At 32.3% G+C, this 24,392-nt stretch overlaps 1 protein-coding gene across 3 annotated transcripts in view; it reads right to left on the bottom strand.

Moving 5' to 3' along the window:
* LOC145254637 (dopamine beta-hydroxylase-like) overlaps positions 1 to 24,392 on the bottom strand; it is a 479,491-nt gene that overhangs the window by 133,358 nt on the left and 321,741 nt on the right. For all 3 annotated transcript variants that reach the window (XM_080113254.1, XM_080113255.1, XM_080113257.1), the window contains one exon: positions 17,582 to 17,728. In XM_080113254.1, the coding sequence (XP_079969380.1) occupies positions 17,582 to 17,728 (147 nt within the window). The remainder of the gene's footprint in view (positions 1 to 17,581; positions 17,729 to 24,392) is intronic.

Below are 24,392 nucleotides of genomic sequence, written 5' to 3'. Positions count from 1 at the left end.
GTTGATGTTTATATTATACATGATTGTACATATACACGCATGTATAGATTTAATAAAGTGTAACTGCATTATACTTTAAGTTGCTTCAGTGTGAGTTTATCCGTCATATCTCTGCAGCATTCTATAAATCCAAATTTCGTTTAAACCGCTGTATTTTATTTTGTACATATTGCTATTACTTAAACATATCATGATTAATTTATAACCTTTTTTTCTTTCAGATTATTAAAGCATTATTCATATTTTTCTGCAATATTCTCACCCATGTTGACTTGAAAGCGACCCCCTGTAGAAAGGCAATCATCTTCAACCATGATAATGCTTCTCACACAAATTTTACGGTTTCGCTTCAAAATTTTCTTCAGTGCCGAGTTGTTAGGTGGTTATGTCAACATATAGAATTGCCGAATTTGGAGCGATGATAATCGACAAACACAATTACAACCAGAAAAATCACTGCTTGATGTTTTATAGGTTGGTGGAATCATCGGTTTGTATGTCTTCAAAGGTGATGATAGTCAAAACGTAACAGTCAACGGTAAGCGAAAGAGAAAAATTATTACGAACTTATTCGTGTCTCAACTGAAAGGTATTAATGTTGCAGTACATTCAAGTCACCGAGAAAAACACATTCAAGTCACCGAGAAAAACATTTGGTGAACGAATAATTTAACGAAATGGACATGTAAACTGGTCACCTTGTTCGTGCGATTTCACCCCATTAGATTATTTTTATTAGGGATATGTAAAGCCCGATGTCTACACTGATAAATCAGACACAGTAGACAACTTGAAAGATAGCATTCGACGTGTTATTGCCGAAATACAGCCTAATTTTATGCGTAGTGCTTGCGAAAATTGGTTCCCTAGATTACGCCAGATACGCATCAGTCACGGGGGAGGGCGTATGCTCGAAATGGTATTTAAATTATAATACCAAAAATTAATCTTTGGAACAAACTGGATAATTTGTACGATAAAAAAATATTTTTTCTGAGACGTATTTTAATTTAAAGTTTGCCGTATCTAAAACAACACCTTCTCTATATATATCTAGCCTGGATTGCCCGGCGTTGCCTGGGTGTTTGGAGGTGTGTGTTGAGCAAAAAAAAAAGTAGTTGTAGGCAGGCAGGCTCGAACCCGCACTGCGAAGGAGGAAAAAACGTGAAAAAACCCGTGATATCTTTGCTGTTGCGCCCATCGCCAAACCAGAAGTGACGAAAGTTTAAATTAAGGCTAATCAATCGAAAATAGGGGATGACTTTGGAAAATATCGGAAAAAAAGGCGATCCATCCCTGTACAAAAGTGCCCAATTAAGGGTGGAGGAATTAATGATGTTAGAGATTTTTCGATATTTGTCGTCCGAAGTGTCGATCTTCAAAATGATACCGGTCTCGTGAAAATTCTTCGCCTCTGTCGAAAGTTTTAGGCAGACATACATAGATACATATACATACATACATTTAAACAGATAGGTGAGATTTATATAATAGACTAGCAGGGCTACCCGGCGTTGCTCGGGACCGTATAAACAATGAAAAAACAAAAGCAGATATTGAACATATGTTTGATTCTTAGGGGAGAGGAATCTTTCATCTCTATGTATTATTTGTTTTATCTACCCTAGGACTGGTATTGTTCATGTTTTATCCCTAGTGTAGGTAATTTACAGCATGTACATGAAATTGTTTTACCTTAGGGAGAAGAGAACAGGTAATATACAACATAATGTGTCTATATTACATCCCTGGCAACGCCTAGAAACCAGCTAGAACATGTATTTCAGTCAATCTTTATTACATCTTGGGCTATGCCGGGAAACCAGCTAATCTCTATTTAGTGACTTGACCACCAAAATACCTCCCTAAGTGTGTCCTTTCTTTTGAACTTATTAGATATAGGTATCTAGAAATGTGTGTGAAATTTTGTTGAATGCATTGTTCACTATGATTTTCTTATTGTTCTACACAATATCAACTGTAGCGAAATAAAACAGTAAACTTAGTGTAGTGTTAGAATAAAGAGCAAAGGAAAAAATTAGAATCATATTCTGTAATTACAAATCTAAATTTGCTAGCGTGTACCAGTATTTGCCAGGTTGTGGAAATTTGGAATTTATAACATATGTAGTGGCCTTTTCCTAGATACCTATTTTTATAATTGTTTCAGTACATTGCTACAAAATGTGACATTTGTTGGCGTTTGTAAAAAAAATCATGAATGTGCTTATATTCCAAAAAAGAAAATATCAGTGCACAGTATTGAAAGTGTTTGAGATTCAAAAGTCTGTAACATTTCTACTAACTTCATAAGATGTCATGTGAGAAACTTAATTGAATATCAAGACATTATCTGAAGCGTTTTTATTTTGGTGTAACGTATGTGTTTACAGTGAACCTTAACTTTTAATAAACAGATTGGTATGCAATGACATAGGCTAGGAATCTTAGACAAAATATATATAAATTGGAAAAATGTGTGAACAAATGAAAAAAAAATGATCCGCTCTACTTGATGACATCAAGCACAGTAATATTTTAGTGAAGAAAATATGAAATTGATGTTCAGTGATTAGTTTGGATGAATGAGAAAATGTAATTGTTTGATGCATAAAAAATAACTCATTTGCTGTATTTGATATTAAGCAGCAAAAAAATAGTGATTTGAATATTTAGGAAAACATCAAATCAGATTATGTAAAAAAAAAAGATGAAATTAGAAAATATATATTTTCTGTTTATGAGTTTTGCCAATCAAAATTTTGTGGCAGAAATTGGGTGATTACCATGCAATTTTATTTTGGTAAAATTCTTAAATTATTTCAATGTTTATTATAATTTCTTATTAGTGACTTGTTATCATCAAAATCCGCCCCAAAGAGTGTCCTTTCTTTTATTAGGTATCAGAATAGGTATCCAGATTTCTACTTCTATACAAATATGATATTGTAGTACAGTAAATGTCAAATTGTTTTTCAAGTATTAGTTTGTAACGTTTGTACTGACTTCATCAGATGTCATGTAAGAAACTGAATTCTATGTAAGAAGACTTTATCTGAAGTGTTTTTATTTTGGTATATCATGTGTGATTACACTGTAGTAATTGCGCTGAAAGCATGTTAATTACAAATGACAAAAGTTAAATCAATTTCTGATTCAGCTACACAATATAAACTAAAGGAAATCAAATTTGCAAAATAAAAGCAATATGTAGTTATGGGTTAGTTTGGAGTTAGAATAAAAAGCCAACAAAACAGTTAGTTTGTATTGTGTAGATTGGTCATTTCTGATAGTATTGAGAGTTGTCAATGAAAATCTTAATTTCCGACAAAATACTGAATGTTTCTTGGATACCCATTCGTAAAAAGTACCTTTTTTGGAAAAAAAAAAAAAAAAACACTCCCCGGATCACCTTCACCACCTTAAAAAAAAAAAACTTTATTCTTCAAAAAATGTGCACATTGTTAGTGTAAAAAACAGATTCGCACCACTTGATGAAATCAAGCATAGTAATATTTTAGTAAAGAAAATATGAAATTGATTATCAATAATTAGTTTGAATGAATATCAGAAAATGTAATTGTTTGATGCATAAGAAAGAACTAATCTGCTGAATTTGATATTAAGCAGCAAAATATTTCAAAACATAAAAATGTGAAACATAACATGAATACTCTCCGTTGTCACTTGAAAACATTGACCTTGGTAGGAAGTTTATTAGATACTGAAATTGTGGTCTTGGTATGGTGTGCTTAATATTATTGTATGCAAAATTTAAAAACACAAAAGAGGGTACAATCAATATTGAAAAAGTAACATCTGTCACAGAAAATAGTAATTTATAAATGTCAAAAGAAATATTATTCTGTACTTAAAATGTTAAACTTACTGTTAACAATAATTTAAAATGGTGATCAGGATGAGTCCAACAACTTAGTCCTTGAGCTTTCTTATTGGTCATAGTAAAAAGAAATTGTAGTCTTTCAAGTTTGTTGGTCGCATTGGGATTCTTGGAATGTATCAACAGATTCCTGCATATGAATCTTTGTTAATTCCACACAATACAAAATATATATACAAAACAAAGTAAAGCAAAGTATAGGGTTAGTTGTGTCCTCTAATTATCAACCAAGTATATGTATTGATAAAAAGATAAAAGCAATGGAAATGTTTATTACAATGTATCAATATTAAATTTTTATCATGAACAACAAATCGAAATAATGATAGATATTTTGTGCTTATACGAAACTGGAATCAAGGATTGTCACCTGTGATTTTATATATGTCAATAGTGCATGCCACTACAAATGATATTAGCCAAATTAAGTTTTGTTTATTTCACCCATTATAAAATATATACACAAAATGCAGTAAACAAAGTTTAGGTTTAGTTAATGATAAGTTTAGGTTCGAGAAATAAGCAAAGAAAAGAAAAAAAGATACATTTGTTTATAGTGTGTAAATTGTAAGTTTGTAAATATTTAAAACTATCCACACTGGTATGTGGAAATTCTAGATACCTATTGTTATAAAGTTCCAATTCATGTTTGATATATCACTCTACATGTTCCCTGTTGCACCCCAAAGATGTAAATGATTATCGAGAAAGTGAAATGAAACAGTATTTGAAATAAAATAGAAACAAATGCTGATGTTTACTATATAAAACACTGTGTTCAATGGAATTGAGCCTTATACAATATTGGTGGAATAAAAAAATCCATTTTTTTAATTCAATTTAAGAAATGAGCAAAAAATTGATATTTAAAATATTTGGCATGAAGAAAAAGAAATATAAGATAAAAGGTGATAAAGCAGTAAGAATCATATGCTGAATTCAATTAAAAACAAATATGATTGTCAAAGAAATATCATGAAAATTTTGTAAGTGAAAAAAATTATTTTTTGATATATTTGGTTTCGAAGTATTAAGAAACATGTACAACTTCATTTTAAAGACAAAACGAAAACTGTACTAATGATAATGACAATGGTGAAAGGAAATTGGAAAAAAATGTATCAGAGGTAAAATGTTGGTCACATATACGTTTGTGTGGTATGCATGAAACACGTGTAGAAAATTATATTTTCTGATGCTGAAAGTAAGAAGAGAAACATTGTTAAAAAATGATCTAAAAGGCAATAGTAAAATCCTCATTTTTAGTGTGGGATATGTTGTTTGTTTCAATTGAGAAAGGAAACTTTAATTTATACAATTTGATGTTATAGATCACAAGTTTTATTACAATAAACATTGTGTTCTTTAATTATCAACCAAGTATATTTATTGATAAAAAGAGAATGTAATGGACATGTTTATTATAATTTATCAATATTAAATTGTTATCATGAAAAACCAATGGAAAGCGTGAATGTTATTTGGTGTTTTTAAAAAACAGCTACCAATGATTGTAACCAGTGATATTTGTGTATGCTAACAGTGCAAATGTGGTGGTGAAATGAATTTTTGTTTATTCTTCACAATATAAAATATATACACAAAACTAAAACATAATTTACGGTTAGTTAATGATAAGTTTAGGTTAGAGAATTAAGCAAAATTATAGATACCTATTGTTATAAAGCACCAATTCATGTTTGGTATATCAATCTACATGTTCCTTGTAGCACCCCAGAGGGGTAAATGAGTGTCAACAAAATGAAATAAAACATAGTATTTGAAATAAAATGAAAAAGTGCTTGAAAAGTGAAATATGCTGATGTTTACTATCTAAAACATTGCGTTCAATGCAATTGAAACTTATACTATATTGGTGGACTAAGAATTAAAGAAATAAAATTTAAGAAATTAGCAAAAAATTGATATATAAAATATTTGGCATGAAGAAAAACAAATATAAGACAAAAGGGGAAAAAGCAGTAACAATCATGTGCTGAAGTTCATTGAAAATAAATCGTTTGTCAAAGAAATATAATGAAAATTCTCAGAGTGGAAAAAAAAATGGGATTTTTACAAATCTGGTTTCCAAGTAATAGGAAACATGTACAGCTTCATTTTAACGACAAAATGTAAACTGTAGTAATGGTAATGAGAATGTTGAAGGAAATTGGCAAAAAATTGTTAGTCAAATGTTGATCAAATATTATAAGTTTGTGTGATATGCATGAAACGTTTAGAATATGATCTGCTCTCATGCTGAAAGCAAGTAGAGAAACATTGTGAAAAAATGATGTAAAGCTAAGCTAAGCAAACGACCAGTGAATGGAAATGTTTATTATAATGTATCAAGATGAACATATTATCATGAAAAAGCAAATCGAAATAGTGATAGTTATTTGGTGCTTATACGAAACAGGTATCAAGTATTGTCACCAGTGATTTTATTGATGTTAACAGTGCATGTCACTAAAAAATAATGATGGTAGCGAAATTAAGTTTTGTTAATTCTACCCAATATAAAATATATACGCAAAACAAAGTAAACAAAGTTACGGGTTAGTTAATGATAAGTTTAGGTTCGAGAAATAAGCAAAGGAAAAGAAAAAAAAAAGGTACCTGTGTTTATATTGTGTAAAATGTTAGTCTGTAAATATTTCAAACTATCAACACTGGTATGTGTAAATCCTAGATACCTATTGTCATAAAGTACCACTTCTTGTTTGATATATCACTCTACATGTTCCCTGCAGCATCCCAGAGAGGTAAATGAGTGTCCACAAAATGAAATAAAACATAGTACTGGAAATAAAATAAAATAAGAATATGTCTGAAAAGAAATAAATGCTGTTTACTATATAAAAAGTTGTTTTCAAGTGTCAAATGGAATTGAATCTTATACAATGTTGGTGGATTATGAAATTGCATGAATGAAATAACATTGGAGAAATAAGAAAAAAGTTTATATATACAATATTTACAAATGTAAGATAAAAGGTGAAGAAGGGCCAAATCCGAGATCTATAAATCGTAAATTTTCAAAGTGAAAACAGATATTTTTTTTTTTTTTTTAGATCTGCTTTCCAAGTAATAGTAACCATGTACAGCTTCATTTTAAATGAAAACTGTACTAATGATAATGTTCATGGTGAAAGGAAATTGGAAAAAAATTAAAAATGTTAGAGGTAAAATGTTTGTGTGGTATGCATGAAACACGTGTAGAAAATGATCTCATGCTGAAAGTAAGAGAAACATAGCTAAAAAATTATGTAAACGCAATAGTAAAATCCTCATTTTTAGGAACATAGTGTGGGGTATGTTGTTTGTTTCAATTGAGAAAGGAAAGTTTAATTTTTAGAATTGGATGTTATAGATCACAAGTTTTATTACAATAAACATTGTGTTCTCTAATTATCAACCAAGTATATTTATTGATAAAAAAAGAAAAGTAATGGACATGTTTATTATAATTTATCAATATTAAATTGTTATCATGAAAAACCAATGGAAAGCGTGTTGGTTATTTCGTGTTCATAAGAAAAAACATCATGGGTTGTCACCAGTGATTTTATGTATGCTAACATTTCGCTGCAAATGTGGTAGCTAAATGTCTTTTTGGTTATTCTACACAAAATAAAATATATACACAAAACAAAGTAAAAGAAATGTCAGGGTTAGTTAATGATAAGCTTAGTACCAAGAAATAAGCACAGAATAAGGAAAAGAAAGATACATTTGTTGATATTGTGTCGATTGGTGAATTTGTTGGTTCATTTTGTTTTATGACATATCAACACTATATCATGCCCAATCTAGTGACATTTTTTTTTCCTAGAATATATTTGTTTATTTAATGTTGGTTTCTATTTAACTCATAATTGGGACCCTAACAGGTACTACTACTCCAGATCAGAGTGGACCTGGTAGCAATAGCAATTAAATGGTGGCTTCACACTTCACAAAGCCCCATGTTTGGATACAGTTTATGGTCATATCCAGGACCTGGTGAATTTGTAAATAATTGAAACGATCAACACTGGCGAGTTAGAATTCTACATACCTATTGTTATATAGTACCAATTTATGTTTTACATATCACTCCACAACGTTGCTGCAGAATCCAGACAGTTGAAAGAGTCTCAAGAAACTGAAAAGCTATTTAGTACTCTTAAATAAAATAACATGCATAAAGAAATCCTAATATAAGACAATAGATGAAAAAGCAATAAAAATTTTGTGTGGAATCAAGTGAAAACAGTTTCTTTGTCAAAGAAATTGCATGAAGATTCTCAGAGACTTTTCCTTCCTCGTTCCCTTCCCTTTTGGTGGAAGGAAACTTTCACAGTGGCTCAGAAGGTGGGCTGAGCACACTTCCTACAAAGGTGGGATGGGTAAATTTCTTTTTCATTTGGTTGCCTGGAGGACAGGCTTAGGCCCCCCCCCCCAAAAAAAAAAACGTTGGAGCCAGGGAACTTCTCCTCCCAGAAGGGGGAGGGGGGCCCGGGAAGGCTTCTCTTCCCATATTTTTTGTTTTGTGTAAGGTTGATCTCTTTCCAAAGGGAGTAAGAGGATATCCCTCTCTTAGGAGGAGAGCGAAGGCTCCCTGGGCCTCCCATCCTCCTTCTGAGAGAAGTTCCCCGGCTTCCACATTCATTGCTCAGCCCGCCGTCCAGGCAATCAGAGTCTGATTGTCTGCCGTATCTAAAAAGGCGATTTTAGCTTGTCAGGCGGTATGCTCTGCGTAGACCATTTTTCTTCCACCTGTTGACCTTCCCTCCCTGTCATACAATACGCTTAAACAGGATATTTTAATTTATGCAGATTCCATATAGACTTTTAGTTTCCCAGGGTGTATACCCTCCGTTGACCATTTATGTTTAAGAGTTTTCCTTGCCCCTTCTCTGCCCCAGAATGGGAAGGGAGCTCTTTCCCACTGTATGGGGGGGGGCGGCTTTCTTTTATGGTTATGTGGGGAGCCTTACCTTTACCCCCCTTAAGGTGGTAGGTCTTTTTTGTAAAATTGTTAGTCAAATGTTGATCAAATATTATAAGTTTTTGTGATATGCATGAAACATGTGCAGAATATGATCTGCTCTCATGCTGAAAGCAAGTAGAGAAACATTGTGAAAAAATGATGTAAACCTAAGCTAAGCAAACGACCAGTCAATGGAAATGTTTATTATAATGTATCAACAATAACACATTATCATAGTTATTTGGTGCTTATACGAAACAGGTATCAGGGATTGTCACCAGTGATTTTATTTATGTTAACAGTGCATGTCACTACAAATAATGATGGTAGCGAAATTAAGTTTTGTTTATTCTACCTAATATAAAGTATATACACAAAACAAAGTAAACATCTGCTGAATTTGATATTAAGCAGCAAAATATTTCAAAACATAAAAATGTGAAACATAACATGAATACTCTCCATTGTCACTTGAAAACATTGGTCTTGGTAGGCAGTTTATTAGATGCTCAAATAGTGGTCTTGGTATGGTGTGCTTAATATTATTGTATGCAAAATTTAAAAACACAAAAGAGGGTACAATCAATATTGAAAAAGTAACATCTGTCACAGAAAATAGTAATTTATAAATATCAAAAGGAATATTATTCTGTACTTAAAATGTTAAACTTACTGTTAACAATAATTTAAAATGGTGATCAGGATGAGTCCAACAACTTAGTCCTTGAGCTTTCTTATTGGTCATAGTAAAAAGAAATTGAAGTCTTTCAAGTTTGTTGGTCGCATTGGGATTCTTGGAATGTATCAACAGATTCCTGCATATGAATCTTTGTTAATTTCACACAATACAAAATATATATACAAAACAAAGTAAAGCATAGTATAGGGTTAGTTGTGTCCTCTAATTATCAACCAACTATTGCTAAAAAGAGAAAAGCACTGGAAATGTTTCTTATAATGTATCAATATTGAATTGTTCTCATGAAACACAAATCGAAATAGTGATAGTTATTTGGCGCTTATAAGAAACAGGTATCAGGGATTTTGGTGTATCAGATGTTTTTACAGTGAACTTAACTTTCAAGAAACAAATTGGTATGCAATGACATAGGCTAAGAATCTTAGACAAAATATATTCAAATGAAAAAAAATGTTGAACACTTATAACTTTGTATGGACTCTCAAAAACATTTGTAAAAAATGTGTAAACAAATGTAAAAAAAAATGATCCGCTCTACTTGATGACATCAAGCACAGTAATATTTTAGTGAAGACAATATGAAATTGATGTTCAGTGATTAGTTTGGATGAATGAGAAAATGTAATTGTTTGATGCATAAAAATAACTCATTTGCTGTATTTAATATTAAGCAGCAAAATATAGTGATTTGAATATTTAGGAAAACATCAAACCAGATTATGTAAAAAAAAAAAGATGAAATTAGAAAATATATATTTTATGCTTATGAGTTTTGCCAAATAAAATTTTGTGGCAGAAATTGGGTGATTACCAAGTAATTTTATTTTGGTAAAATTCTTAAATTATTTCAATGTTTATTATAATTTCTAATTAGTGACTTGTTATCATCAAAATCCGCCCCAAAGAGTGTCCTTTCTTTTATTAGGTATCAGAATAGGTATTCCGATTTCTACTTCTATACAAATGTGATATTGTAGTACAGTAAATGTCAAATTGTTTTTCAAGTATTAGTTTGTAACGTTTGTACTGACTTCATCAGATGTCATGTAAGGAACTGAATTCTATTTAAGACTTTATCTGAAGTGTTTTTATTTTGGTAGATCATGTGTGATTACACTGTAGTAATTGCGCTGATAGCATGTTAACTACAAATGACAAAAGATAAATCAATTTCTGATTCAGCTACACAATATAAACTAAAGGAAATCAAATTTGCAAAATAAAAGAAAAATGTAGTTATGGGTTAGTTTGGAGTTAGAATAAAAAGCCAACAAAACAGTTAGTTTATATTGTGTAGACTGTTTAATTAACTTTGTTCATTTCTGATAGTATTGAGAGTGGTCAATGAAAATCTTAATTTCTGACAAAATACTGTAATTTTCTTGGATACCCATTCGTAAAAAGTACCTTTTTTGTGAAAAAAAAAAACACTCCCCAGATCACCTTCACCACCTAAAACACAAAAACAAAAATATCTTTATTCTTCAAATATTGTGGTTGACTGGAGGACGGGCTGAGCACTCCCAAAAAGGTAGGAGCCGGGGAACTTCTCCTCCCAGAAAGGGGGCCCGGGAAGGCTTCCCTGTCCCCATATTTTTTTTTTTTTTGTGTAAGGTTGATCTCTTTCGGAATGGAGTAAGCAGAACCGACAGGGGGGGGGGTCAATCAACCATACAAAAGGATATCTATCTCTTAGTTGAAAGAGGGAAGGTCTCCCTGTCCTCCCATACCCCTTCTGAGAGAAGTTTCCCCAGCTCTCAGTTTTGGGGTGGGGGGGGGTAGGAGGGCTTAGCCCGCCCTCAAGGCAAATAGTCTGACTGTCTGCCTTATATAAAAAGGCGATTTTAGCTGGTCAGGTGGTATGACCTGCATTGACTATTTTTCCTCCACCTGTTGACCTTCCTTAATATTTATTTTTAATAATAAACACATTTTATTTTAATATTAATATTTATTTGTAATAATAAACACATTATATTATTTTAAATATTAATATTTATTTTTAATAATAAACACATATTATTTTAAATATTAATATTTATTTATAATAATAAACACATTTTATTCTACTTTAAATATTAATATTTATTTTTAATAATAAAAACAATTTTATTTGAATATTAATATGTATTTTTAATAATAAACTCATTTTTATTTTAATAATTATTTTTAATACTAACTCATTTTATTATTGTAAATGTTAATATTTATTTTTAATAATTATTGTTATTTAATAATAATATCTTCTATTTTTTTACTGTTTATGTCTAACTTTTATCGACTTTTTCTTTTTTAATAGCATATTCTTTAAATGAATAGAAAAATATAGAAAAATAATTTCCCAAATTTTAGACCCCGGTTATTTGGCTGATAGTCGATAAAAATGATTAAAAGAGAGATTCATGAACATTAACGTTGTCATATAAAAAGAAAATGCTAATAAGAAGTGTTTTTAATCAATGTAACATATTTATTCAACTCTGTCATATATTTGTTTGATGACAACTTTTTCGAATCTGTGTACAGTAAAAACGATATACTTACATAGGATTTTGAAAGCATTTAAACTGTCGAAGAGTTTTATTATAAAAGAGTTTAGTTTGTTGAACTTAATGGACTTTTTTGTTGTATCTATTAACTGTTTATTCTTTTTATCAAACAAAAAGAGAATTTTTATATTGACATGTGATGGACTGTTTTTCTAACATCGAAATTTTAAAATTAGTTTTATTTTAAAAAAAAAAACTCGCCATTAGTGGACGGTCAAAAGACAAATATATAACAAATAAATGTTAGGAAAGGCAAGATAAGTTACTTTTCTATCCAACTGGATATATTTTTTTGTGTTTTTATTCAATGTAACATATTTATTCAGCTCGAAAAACATACAGTGTTTACCGATGTATTCGAAAAATGCCACCAGTTGTTTACATAGCCATTTGCCGGAAGTGACGGTTTTTTTTTATATAAGTTTTATTCAAACAGGCTTTAAGTTCAAATTAATGGACTTTTTTTTATACTTCCAAAATAAACTATTACAGTCGTTTAAAACATAATAGAAGTATTATTTTTTATTTTTTAAAAACAATGTTTACAAAATGTCTATGCGCGGTTCTTCCGGCCGGCTGCGAATAGCATAAATAAATAACTGTTGCCAGAATTTATCGCATTTTTATTTTTTAATAGCATTTTCTTAAAACGAATAGAAAAATAATTTCCCATGAAAAAAAAAAAAAGAAAATGCTATTAAATGTAATAAAAATTACTGAGATAAAAATATAAAAAAATACGTACGTAACAACAAAAACACACCGAAGAAAGTGTGTGTGTGTGTGTGAGAGAGAGAGAGAGAGAGAGAGAGAGAGGGAGGGAGGGAAGAGGAAGCGGTGTATGTTGAATTTTGTTCCTTTTCGAAGCAACACAAAAAGTAAGTGTTTCCATAGTAACCAAACCGTGACGTCACGTCACGTGACATGACTAAGCGTTTTTAAACGAATAGAAAAATAGAAAGAGGGTGATAGAGAAAGTGAGAGAGAGAGAGAGTAAGTGTGAGAGAGAGAGACGGTGTTGGTTTTACTCCCCCCCTTCCAGCTTAAGAGGTATGAGGTCACGTGGTAATATACAAAATGGCTAATTATTTTACATTACATAAATATTACGATATTTTTATAATCGTCTAATATTTTGAAAGGTGAATTTTTTTATTCCCGTACATTTTTTCCTGACATTTTTCGTTAAAATTCTTGTATAAATAATATTTTTAACCAGGTAATAACGATGGAAACATTGGCATAAAGTAAAAAAAAAGATATAACTGAGCCGAAGAGAAAAATGCAAAAGTATCGGAGAAAGATTTTTTTATTAACAATTGTTCGCCATTAGTGGACGTTGACGTCACGTCACGTGACATGACTAAGCTTTTTTTTTTTTTACGTATTAATTACATTGGATCATTCAAGAATTACGTAATAAAAAGCATTACAATGACAGTTTTTTTTGGGACCCCCTTGGAGATAACTGATACGTTTACCCCTTTCTCCTCGTCCGTTTGACGTGAAATTTCGATATTTGTCATCCGGGACACGGGGCTTCGATATGATACCAAATTTATCAAGTCTGGTTGTGTGTTTCAAAAGTTTTAGCGTTACATACAAACATACAAACTCACAGACATTTGGGATTTATATATATAGATTATTTACTATAATAATTATTAAAGCAGTGTTTCATCCTTTCGGGAATCATCAATGCAGGGTGTCACGATTACTGCCGGTCGGGAGATTCGAACCCGGCAACGAAGCCATCTCTAACTCAATTAGCACACACACACACACACACACACACACACACACACACACACACACACACACACACACACACACACACACACACACACAGGTTTAGTCTTCGTATCATGGAGGCCCGATTTCGAATCTCGCTATATTCAGCCACTCTGATGACAACGAAACACGTGTCAGTAGATAATTATATTTTAAAAGCAATATATATATATATATATATATATATATATATATATATATATATATATATATATATATATATATATATATATACTGCTCCCAATTTAGTGGTACCAAATTATTCAAAGGGAAAAGTATCCCCAACTAATATTTAAGTAAAAATGCACTTTCGTATAAATAATTGGATTCATTCAAAAAGTATCGAAAATAAAAACATATATATATGCACAGGCAAACATATATATATATATATATATATATATATATATATATATATATATATATATATACACACATATATATATATATATATATATATATATATATATATATATATATATATATACACACATATATATATATGCATTTTAAATGGGAAGGAAGAAACAAAATGCATGACGATTGTTCTGTTTGGTGTTTTTTTTTCAAACGAATGTTTTCAAATGTAAAGTATATCCCTCCAGCTTCAAGTTAGTGTCGGATATTCAAGATAGAAACATGGATCTGCTTGTCAGTTACATATAAACATAGATTATGAGAAATAATAAATGCTTCGATTTATCGAACAAGAACAAGATGTTAGGAGAGAGAAGGCCATTTTGAAATAGTCAGTTGTTTAATTAGGTACTGGGTATTAATTTATTTTATTGCGGACTATTAGGCTCATCTTTATTGGTTGTTGTTTCACGACGTTTCGGCCAACTGTTCCTCTGGCCTTCGGCAGGTGGTAACTTCGAATCTCCTAACTGCATTCTTATCAATCACCGCCATCCGTAGTTGTTGTCGTCTCACCACGTTTTGGCCAAGTAAACTTGGTGAGACGACAACAACTATGGAAGGCAGTAATTGTTGAGAATGCAGTTAGGAGATTCGAAGTTCCTATCCGTCGCGGTTACCACCTGACGAAGGCCAGAGGAATAGTTGGCCGAAACGTCGTGAAACAATAACCAATAAAGATAATAGTCCGCAATCAAATAAATTAATATTAATAATACTCATATGACCTAAAACTATATCCGATGGTGAGGCCCCGCCTTGCGGGCCTTGGGGAGTGTGGAGCCACCCTTTAATTGCCATTGCTCCCAGGTCGACTCTGACCCGGAGTGGTAGTATCTGTTAGGGTCCCAACTATGGGGTAAATAGAATCTGACTTTAAAAAAATATACTCCATTAAAAATCGTTCCTCAAAATAACCAGATTCGGCATTAAATAACCTGAAAAAGGTTGATATGCCGTAAAACAAAAATAACCAACTCAATAATGAATTCCAATTAAAATAATATATATATAGGTACTGAGTATTTAGGAGCAGTTGTCTGCAGATGCTCCTTTGTTGCACCCCCAGGCCGGTTAGAAAAAAAAAACATGATAAGCTGCAGACACCCAAACGTTCTTCTCGACAAGTTCTCTTTCACAAACGTGATGTTGCTAATCTCAGTCTTTTTTTTATAAATACTATTATAAGATATGTTCTTCAGAAGAGTTTTATTATCAGCTTTCTTTGTTTTCGATCGTTTAACTCGTTGGTCTAGTGGTGTCCACCAATTCGCTGTTTTAATTACGCATGTCCAGTATAATCCGCCAAATCACCGAAGTGAAGCAACGTTGAGCCTGGTCAGTACTAAAATTGGGAATACCATGTGCTGTATGTGCTCTCCGCTGATCTCGGTAACTGCCATAGTCTTTAGCCTCCCCTTGCAACTAGACCCAACCAGTGCCGATTCAGGAGAGATTCAGGAGAGAGGTGGTTAGGGTTTGTGCAACACTTGCTTCACAATTACACGCTCAGGGGTGTCTATTGTCTCTTGAAAGAGAACAAAAGCACCAATACTTCATTGTAATACATCTTCTTATTCAAGTAGTTCCTTTCCAAGAACTGCAATATTGCTGCGAACCGTTTTTTTTTGTTCATACGGATAGCCTTGATTTTTAAAAGACTAAGGTCAATGGACATCTCCTGTCTTTGCAATGATTATCTTTCCCTACTTCTTTATTACTAATATCAAGTAGTTTCACTCTTTGTCTGGAATGAAGTCCATACAAATTTGCTTGCATTTGCTCGTATGTTACACTCCCAAGCTGCTTAGAAAACAAAACAAAATAAAATAAAATAAAACAAAACAAAACAAAACAAAACAAAACAAAACAAAACAAAACAAAACAAAACAAAACAAAACATTATAACATAACGCATTTAGAAAGTTATTATTAGGACTATACGGTATAATCACGTTGACACACCGGTTCTCGCCAGATCACCGAAGTTAAGCAACATTGAGCCTGGCTAGTATCAGATGGGTGACAATATTGGAAGTCTAGGCGCTGTATGTGCTCTCCGCTCATCTCGGCGTCTTTTTCCAGTCATCCTGTACCTCAACTTGCCACTGATATGCAACAAGAGGCGTGGTTGGAGACTGTGCAACTCTTGCAACATAAATTTCACGCGCCGCCATCTTTACAGTGGGTATCCACAGTTTGTTAAGACTGAAGGAAGCCACATTAGGGATAGAACATCAGCATATTATTTTTGTTGTTTTGACTCTCGAGTGTGTACCGTTGATATCTTATATGCTTTTATACTGCTGCCACATCTGGGCGGGAGCTGCTAAAAACAGCCTATCCTTCCTTGACACAGTACAAAATAGACTTCGTGGCTTGGTGGGGGATACCCTTTTCTCTACCCTGCAACCTCTTTCCCACAAAAGAGACGTAGCGAGCCTGTCGTTATTCTATCGTTATTTCCATGGCAAGTGCTCGTATGAGCTCCATTCTCTGGTCCCCCCTCGCCAATCTTTTTCAAAAAACACCCGACTAGCTGAAACCACCGTCAATAATTTTCCCCACTCCTTATCTGTGCCTAAATCAAAACGTAGATTCCATGAACAAAGCTTCTTTCTTAGAACTGCACACATGTGGAACGCTGTTCCGCTTGCCTGTTTCCCTACGGACTTCAACCTGGATGTCTTCAAGTCCAACACAAACAAATTCCTGATGAACCGCCTCCTAAGTAATGACACCTTACCAATTCTCCAATACTATTGCTACACTATCCCTTTGATTACTGTACACACAATAACCCTAATCCCCGAGTGGCCATTGGGCCTTGATAAGTGGTGAACTCCATGTAATATATATTTATATATATATATATTTATATATATATATATATATATATATATATATATATATATATAGAGAGAGAGAGAGAGAGAGAGAGAGAGAGTGATGTGGTCCTCGGTTGATTAACTGTGTCTAACTGTGTAGGATATATACTCGAGAGTCAAAACCATAATAAGAATATGTCATAGCCTGACAATACCGGCCGGAAATTATGGCTTTCCGAATTAATAAAATTAATATTATAAATATTCAATACGGACTGTATTGATTCGTTCATTCCAAGCCAGCGTACAACTACAAAAGATTATATGGCGATCCCGTTCACAACGTGGAATCAAAATACCAAATAAAACCCCTAAAAAACTGGAAAAGCAAACGAATAATCATCGAACGTGTATACTTACATCGAAAGGAAAATCATAGTTATCACATGTATCGAATGCTCTTTCGTATTCGACGATCATTGCATGGTTATTATAACGCCCGGAAAGTATTGTGTAATCTTGCTGGTCGTCGATGTGTAGAAGACCATCTCCGTCAGACCAAGCGTCCTGCAACAACAATAAATAATCATTATAGAAATACAGTGAGAAGAATAAGTGAGAACAGTGAAAATAGAATTTCATAAGGATAACACATTGAGCTTCAATCTATGGTCCCCCCTCGCCAAACTTTCACAAGAAACACTCGTCTAGCTGTAAACACTATCAATAATTCTCCCCACTCTTTATCTGTGCCTAAACCTAAACGTAGATTCCATGAACAAAGCTCCTTTCTTAGAACTGCACGCCCGTGGAATTGTCTTCCGTTTTCCTGCTTTCTGGCTGACTACAATATGGTTGTCTTCAAGTCTAACGTAAATAAGTTCTTGATGAGCCGTTCCATATAAGTTAACAAATTTACCGAATTTCCATTACTAATGATTACTATATCGTCCAATTTCTACTTTACACTCTTTAACCCTTATCCTTGAGTGGCCTCTTGGCCTTGATAATGTGGTTATGCCTATGTAAAAAAAAAACAATAAGAAGCAACGCTTATTCAATCAAAAACAATTACATTTCCAGTTTTATTTTTTTTATTTTTAAATTTTCGATTTTTTAAACTTTGTTGGTGCTGGGGATGCATATTTTAAAATTAGTGTTCGCTTCACAAGGAAAATCGACAATGATCGAAAATGTCCGTGTTTGGCTAAGTACAAGTGATAATAATGCAATTCACCGAACAAATCGATACAATATGAATTAAACTATATTTTTAGAAATTACTTTCTTTATCTAACCTCTACCCAACCATGAACTAAGTATGAATTTTAGTTTGCAAAGTCAGTTTCGTTCAGTTCGTAGTGTGTAAAATATTGAGACCCTATATATTTACCTAGATAAATATAAGAGTTAAACAATTGAGCTTGAGACATTTTAGAATAAAATAGTTTTAAAACAAATAGTAAATATTTGACAGAGAAGGATCTATGTAAACGATTACAATAGAGCAATAAAAAAAGGCACCCGCGGATCTGACACGTCAAAGATGGCACAATTGACATTAATTCCGAGAGAAGAGGTCAAAATTGAAACGTCAAAGATGACACAATTGACAATATTTTAGAGAGGATATCTTAGACAGAATAAAGGAACAACTGATAAGAAAGGTTAACGATCTATCGGAGGAGGAGATTTTTCTTCCAGTCACGGAGTTTTTTTTTTATTTGGCGAGAACATTGGTTCTTTTACAACAAATCTATAGAATATGAGCAAAATTGTTTTTTTTTTTTAAATTATTTTCTTTACCTAATCTTTCTCTACCCTCTGCCCAACCATGAACTAATTTTTAATTTTAGTTTGCAAAGTCAGTTTTGCTCAGTTCATAGTGTGTAAAAGCACCAGCATTTGTGTAAAACATTGAGACGCTCCTAGATAAATATACCAGTTAAATAACTAAGCGTGAAACATGTTAGAATAAAATAGTTTTGAAACATATAGTACATATTTGGTAGACAATAAGAATAGAACAATAAAAAAACACACCGGCTGATCTGACACGTCAAAGATGACGCCATTGACAATGGTTTAGAGAGGAAAAGGTCACAATTGAAACGTCAAAGATGACGCAATTGGCAATATTTTAGAGAGAATATCTTAGAATAAAGGAACAGCTGATAAGAAAGGTTAACGATCGATCGGAGGAGTAGAGTAGCTTTTAGTCAGGGAGTTGTTCGCTTAGCGAGAACATTGGTTATTTAACGCCCGATGAGCCAGAGACATTATGACGTCAGATGACTTGGTATTGCGATTGCGATTAACACAGTTGTAATGAATTTGAAGAAAGCTACATTTGAATCTGTAAAAACATATTATTTTTTATTGTTGTTTTAAGAACCGTGCTCTAAATATTTACTATTAAACTGTTGTTCTTTTTAATTATACATACGTTTTTTAGACTGGAGTTAGTAGCCCGTTATAGAGACTGCCTCATGCACATACGTTTGTTGTGTGTGTTAAAGAACTGTTACGTCATCAAATGTTATTATTGAATGTTGCTTTGTATTTCATACGTACATGAATATACACACGCATTGATAACCAGTATGCATGTTATATACATCCAATGATCACGAAGCGTTATTTTCTGAAGATACGAACATTGATGGGTCTATGAGGGTTCTCATAATTTCAACTAAATTTTTAAAAATTATTAACGAGCGGGATTATCTCCCTTTCGTAGCTAAGAATACCTGATATTTGTCAATCTGAATAGATGAAAACGAAAGAGAATAATGGAATAAAAAAAATAGAATGGGCTCCATAACCTTGAATGGTGAATGAATATTAAATAAGTATAAGGTAACATTTGGGCTTTATTTCCCAATTAAATAAAATATTAACTTAAAACTGGTCTTAAATCTAAGAAATAAGTTAGCCGATATTTTTGTAAACAAAGTAGCTAGAATAGGTTGAATACAAAACTAAAATAACCGTAACGCTTTAGCTGAGTTGATCTGGCCATATTTTAAATATAAAAATAAAACTCTAAAAAATTGAAAAAAAAAATTATCTGAAAGAAGTGTAGAAATCAAATTTAAGAAATAAACGAATAGTACTATTAAAAGATATTAAATGGCTACAGGTTTTTGTGGTAACTTTTTATGAAAGGTTTTAAACAGTGATACGAAAATTAGGCGATATTTAAATATTTGAATAAGCTTCCGACAAAGATGCGTCCGGGATACATGTTTTCGCATGTTTTATTTCCTTTAAGGGAAATGTCTTTACATATTGTTCTATTGTTAAAGTGTTTTTTATTCAATAAGTATGAAGAGAGACTGAAAATTTTTAAACGCAATAATGTTTGAATTTGTCCAATTAGTCTTGAAACAATTGTAACTAACAATGGAATACACTTTTGGTTGCTATCAATTCTTTCTTTGAAGTCTTGGTTTTGTTAATACAGTTGGAAAGCATTTCATCCAAGGCATGAAAATTGTTAAAGAAAATGTTTTTACGATAGGCTTTAAAAATAAAGGTACAAGATTGAATTTGAAGTTTATTTATCTTCAAAGTGCACTTTTATAAATTTTACAAAGTAAGGTATAAAAATTAAGTTAAATTGAACCAAACAATTACCTTGGATTTATTTTATGTAATGTACATTCTGTTGCATCATATTCAACGACCATACCTATATAATACATGCACCGCCCCATACATATAATGCATATATAAATAAGCATATGCATAAACACACATACACGCGTATATATCGATACACATGTATATGCATACAATGGCATGTACAGATCCAGGCATGCACATGTGCATCCATACGTATACATACATGCATGCCCACATACCCATATGCGCACATGTACACACATACCATGTATACACATAAGCACATACACTTAAATATATATATATATACATATAAAATATACAAATACACATACGCATAAATACACATATATACATATACATACATACATACATATACATACATATACATACATATACAAACATATACATACATATACAAATATATAAGCATAAAACAACATACAAGAGCGTGTAAGGCAGCACAAAGATGTGCACATCAACATAATTGCATTATATGGACATGAACGGATATATATATATATATATATATATATACATATATGTATATAAACAATATACAACCATATATATATATACAGATATATGTATACACATCCCCATATAAACACATGCATAAATATATAGGCGTATATTCACATACTTATATAATCAAACACAAATATCAATTACTATTTAAAGACATGTATAAAATAAAGTGAGTGAATAAGTAGGGATATGAAGTTAACGATGTAAACATAGATTTAAACATATATATATATAGGAAAATGGTGCATATAGAAGGTTAGGTATAACGAAAATAATAGTAGTAATAATGATGATGATAATAATAATAACAGTAATAATAATAAAAATAATAATGAAGATAAATAAAGTACTAATAAGAATAACAAGAGAATAATGCAGGCGTTAGTTATAAAACGAAAAGATGTAATATACATATTGAAATTAATATAGAACAAGAAAAAGTTAATACATACGTATAAGTATATATGTATGAGTAGGTGTTTGTTTTATATATATATATATATATATATATATATATATATATATATATATATATATATATATATCATCAGCAAGAAACGAAACCGTAAGCAAAACTGGACCATTTAAAGCTGTTGACGTTACCACTGTACTAACGTTACACGCATATGAACTGATTAAAAATTAAAAATAAACTAAGATGAATGTACAAAATGTATAAAGATTTTTTAAAAAAATTTGACCCATTTTAAAAAAAAAACATTTTAACCGGTTGAAGACCAATGAAAGATCAGTCCGTAAAAATCTAATCATTTGAGGCTCCTAGCGCTGCTCTGTGACTTCTAGTTTCGGAGGAGATAGAGTTTGGAAACATTGAGGCAGACATATAGCCGTTTATATATTAGACTAAACTGGGTGTTGAGCAAAAAAAAAAAAAAAAAAGTGGTAGTAGGCAGGCAGGCTGGAACCCGTACCGCGAAGGAGGCAATGAACGAAAAAAAAAACCCTAACGTCTTTACTGTTGCGTCCATCACCAAACCGGAAGCGATGTATGTTTAACTTAAGGCTAGACAATCGAAAAGAGGGGACGTCTTTCGAAAATATTGGTGAAAAAAAGCGACCCCTCCCTGTAGAGAAGTGCCCAGTTGAGGGTGAAGGAATAAATATTTTTGGTCAATTATTCGATATTTGTCGTCCGAAGGGTCAAGCTTCAAAATTATACCAATCTCGTGAAAATCCGTCGAAAGCTTTATGCAAACATACATACATTTAAACAGACAGGATGGCCTTCGGGAGAAGATCAAAATGTAGTATATGTTTTTCAGATGCTGCACTTCAATTTCTTGTTCTCTGTCAGTGGAGGAGAAATCCTTCACGACTGAGACAGTTTTTATTTTTGTTCCTTTTCTCCACGTTAAAAAACGACCCTGGTGTCTAACTCTGTCCCGTGGGGAGGCATTGTAAATAGGGACAGGTGAGATTTATACAATAGAAGATTATTTCTAGAAAGATATCGGGTACTTAACGGAGTGACCATGATAACGCTCCCAACATCACAAGTAAAAGTGATTATTGTGGAACGAAATGGATTCGAACTTGGAACGCCAAATCGTGGGCCTATGTCGTTATTAACTAGATCGGCGTCACTTCACTTCATTGCAATGTGTGTGTATCGGTTTCTTTAACATTGTAAATCGTATTTTTGTTCATTAAGTAAAGACACTTTTGCCTGTGTGTTCGTGTAGTTGTGGATCTTCCGCATCCTAAGGTTACGTATATGTACTGTTTGTCTTTTATATAATCTGCATATTTTTCTTGTTTTCTTTTGAAAACAGTGAAACACTAACGTTTGACCTGTAAAGCTGTCGTCGTTGTAATAAAGCAATTTACTTGCTATTGATAGAAATAAATCTATTATACGCCCCCTCCCCCGAAAAAATCTTTTCAGCTTTTCTTTTGACTTGTGTCATTTTTCAACGGCAACAGCCACAACACAGCTACAATGTTTTCCCCGTTTTCTCTGTTTTTGCAATATGAGAGGCGTTGCAAAAGAAATGCCTCCTATTTTTTATTCCGCCGGAGTGGATCAGAAAGGGATTGTTATGATAACTGAACTTAGGCATTCATGACCTTTAAGTTTCCTATCTCTGTTGCAGATATTGATGGTATGGGATTCTAATAAAGCAACCCTATGTCATAGACGTGCGTTAATAGGCAGGCAGGCTCAAATGTTGCAGATATTGATGGTATGGTATTCTTGAATGTTGCAGATATTGATGGTATGGTATTCTTGAATGTTGCAGATATTGATGATATGGGATTCTTGAATGTTGCAGATATTGATGGTATGGTATTCTTGAATGTTGCAGATATTAATCGCATGGGATTCTCGAATGTTGCAGATATTGATGGTATTGGATTCTCGAATGTTGCAGATATTGATGGTATGGGATTCTAATAAAGCAACCCGTTGTCATAGACGTGCGTTGGAAGCAGAGGTCGCACCCTTACCGTTATCGAATTTCTGACAAAAGTGCATTTAGAATGATGGTGATTATTTAGAAAAATAAATTCTGCCACACAAAAGGTCGCTCGTTTTAATGATACTACTCCCGTCTTCGTAGATCGTCAACTTTTCGAGTTAAAAATAGGAGGCTTTATTTTTGGCATGGATCTCGTATGTGAATCATACTGGTGTTTTGTTTTTGTTATTGTATTTGTAACAGCGTAGTTTACTTGTTATAAACAGAAACAAAAATTTGTAACCAAAGATGACAATTGTTTTATTTTGTGTCTTTCGTTTATGAAACAACAACCGCAGCAGCAGAACCACAAACAGCAGCGTATGCCGGGACCATCTTATAACGTTACAAAGCGGCAAATTAAAAAAAGTCGATCGGCCATTATTATTTTACTGAAGTGTAGTATGTTTACCAAATAAACGCTTTTTATAGTCATGGAGAGATTCGTTATTCCAAGGAATGTCCAGTCAGGAAGAAAGAACGTTTATTTATGGAGAAAAGGACATAACAGTTACACGCATTGCGGAAAACGCAAATGTAAAAAATGGGATAAAGAAAGTAAAATCGGGTAAACATAAAAAATACGATTAAATTAT

Source organism: Euprymna scolopes, chromosome 30 (genome assembly GCF_053919585.1).
Source record: "Euprymna scolopes isolate OS-2025 chromosome 30, ASM5391958v1, whole genome shotgun sequence".
NCBI classification, from domain to species: domain Eukaryota; kingdom Metazoa; phylum Mollusca; class Cephalopoda; order Sepiida; family Sepiolidae; genus Euprymna; species Euprymna scolopes.
The sequence above is the reverse complement of the archived record's forward strand: the minus strand, read 5'-3'. Positions and strand labels throughout refer to the sequence as shown.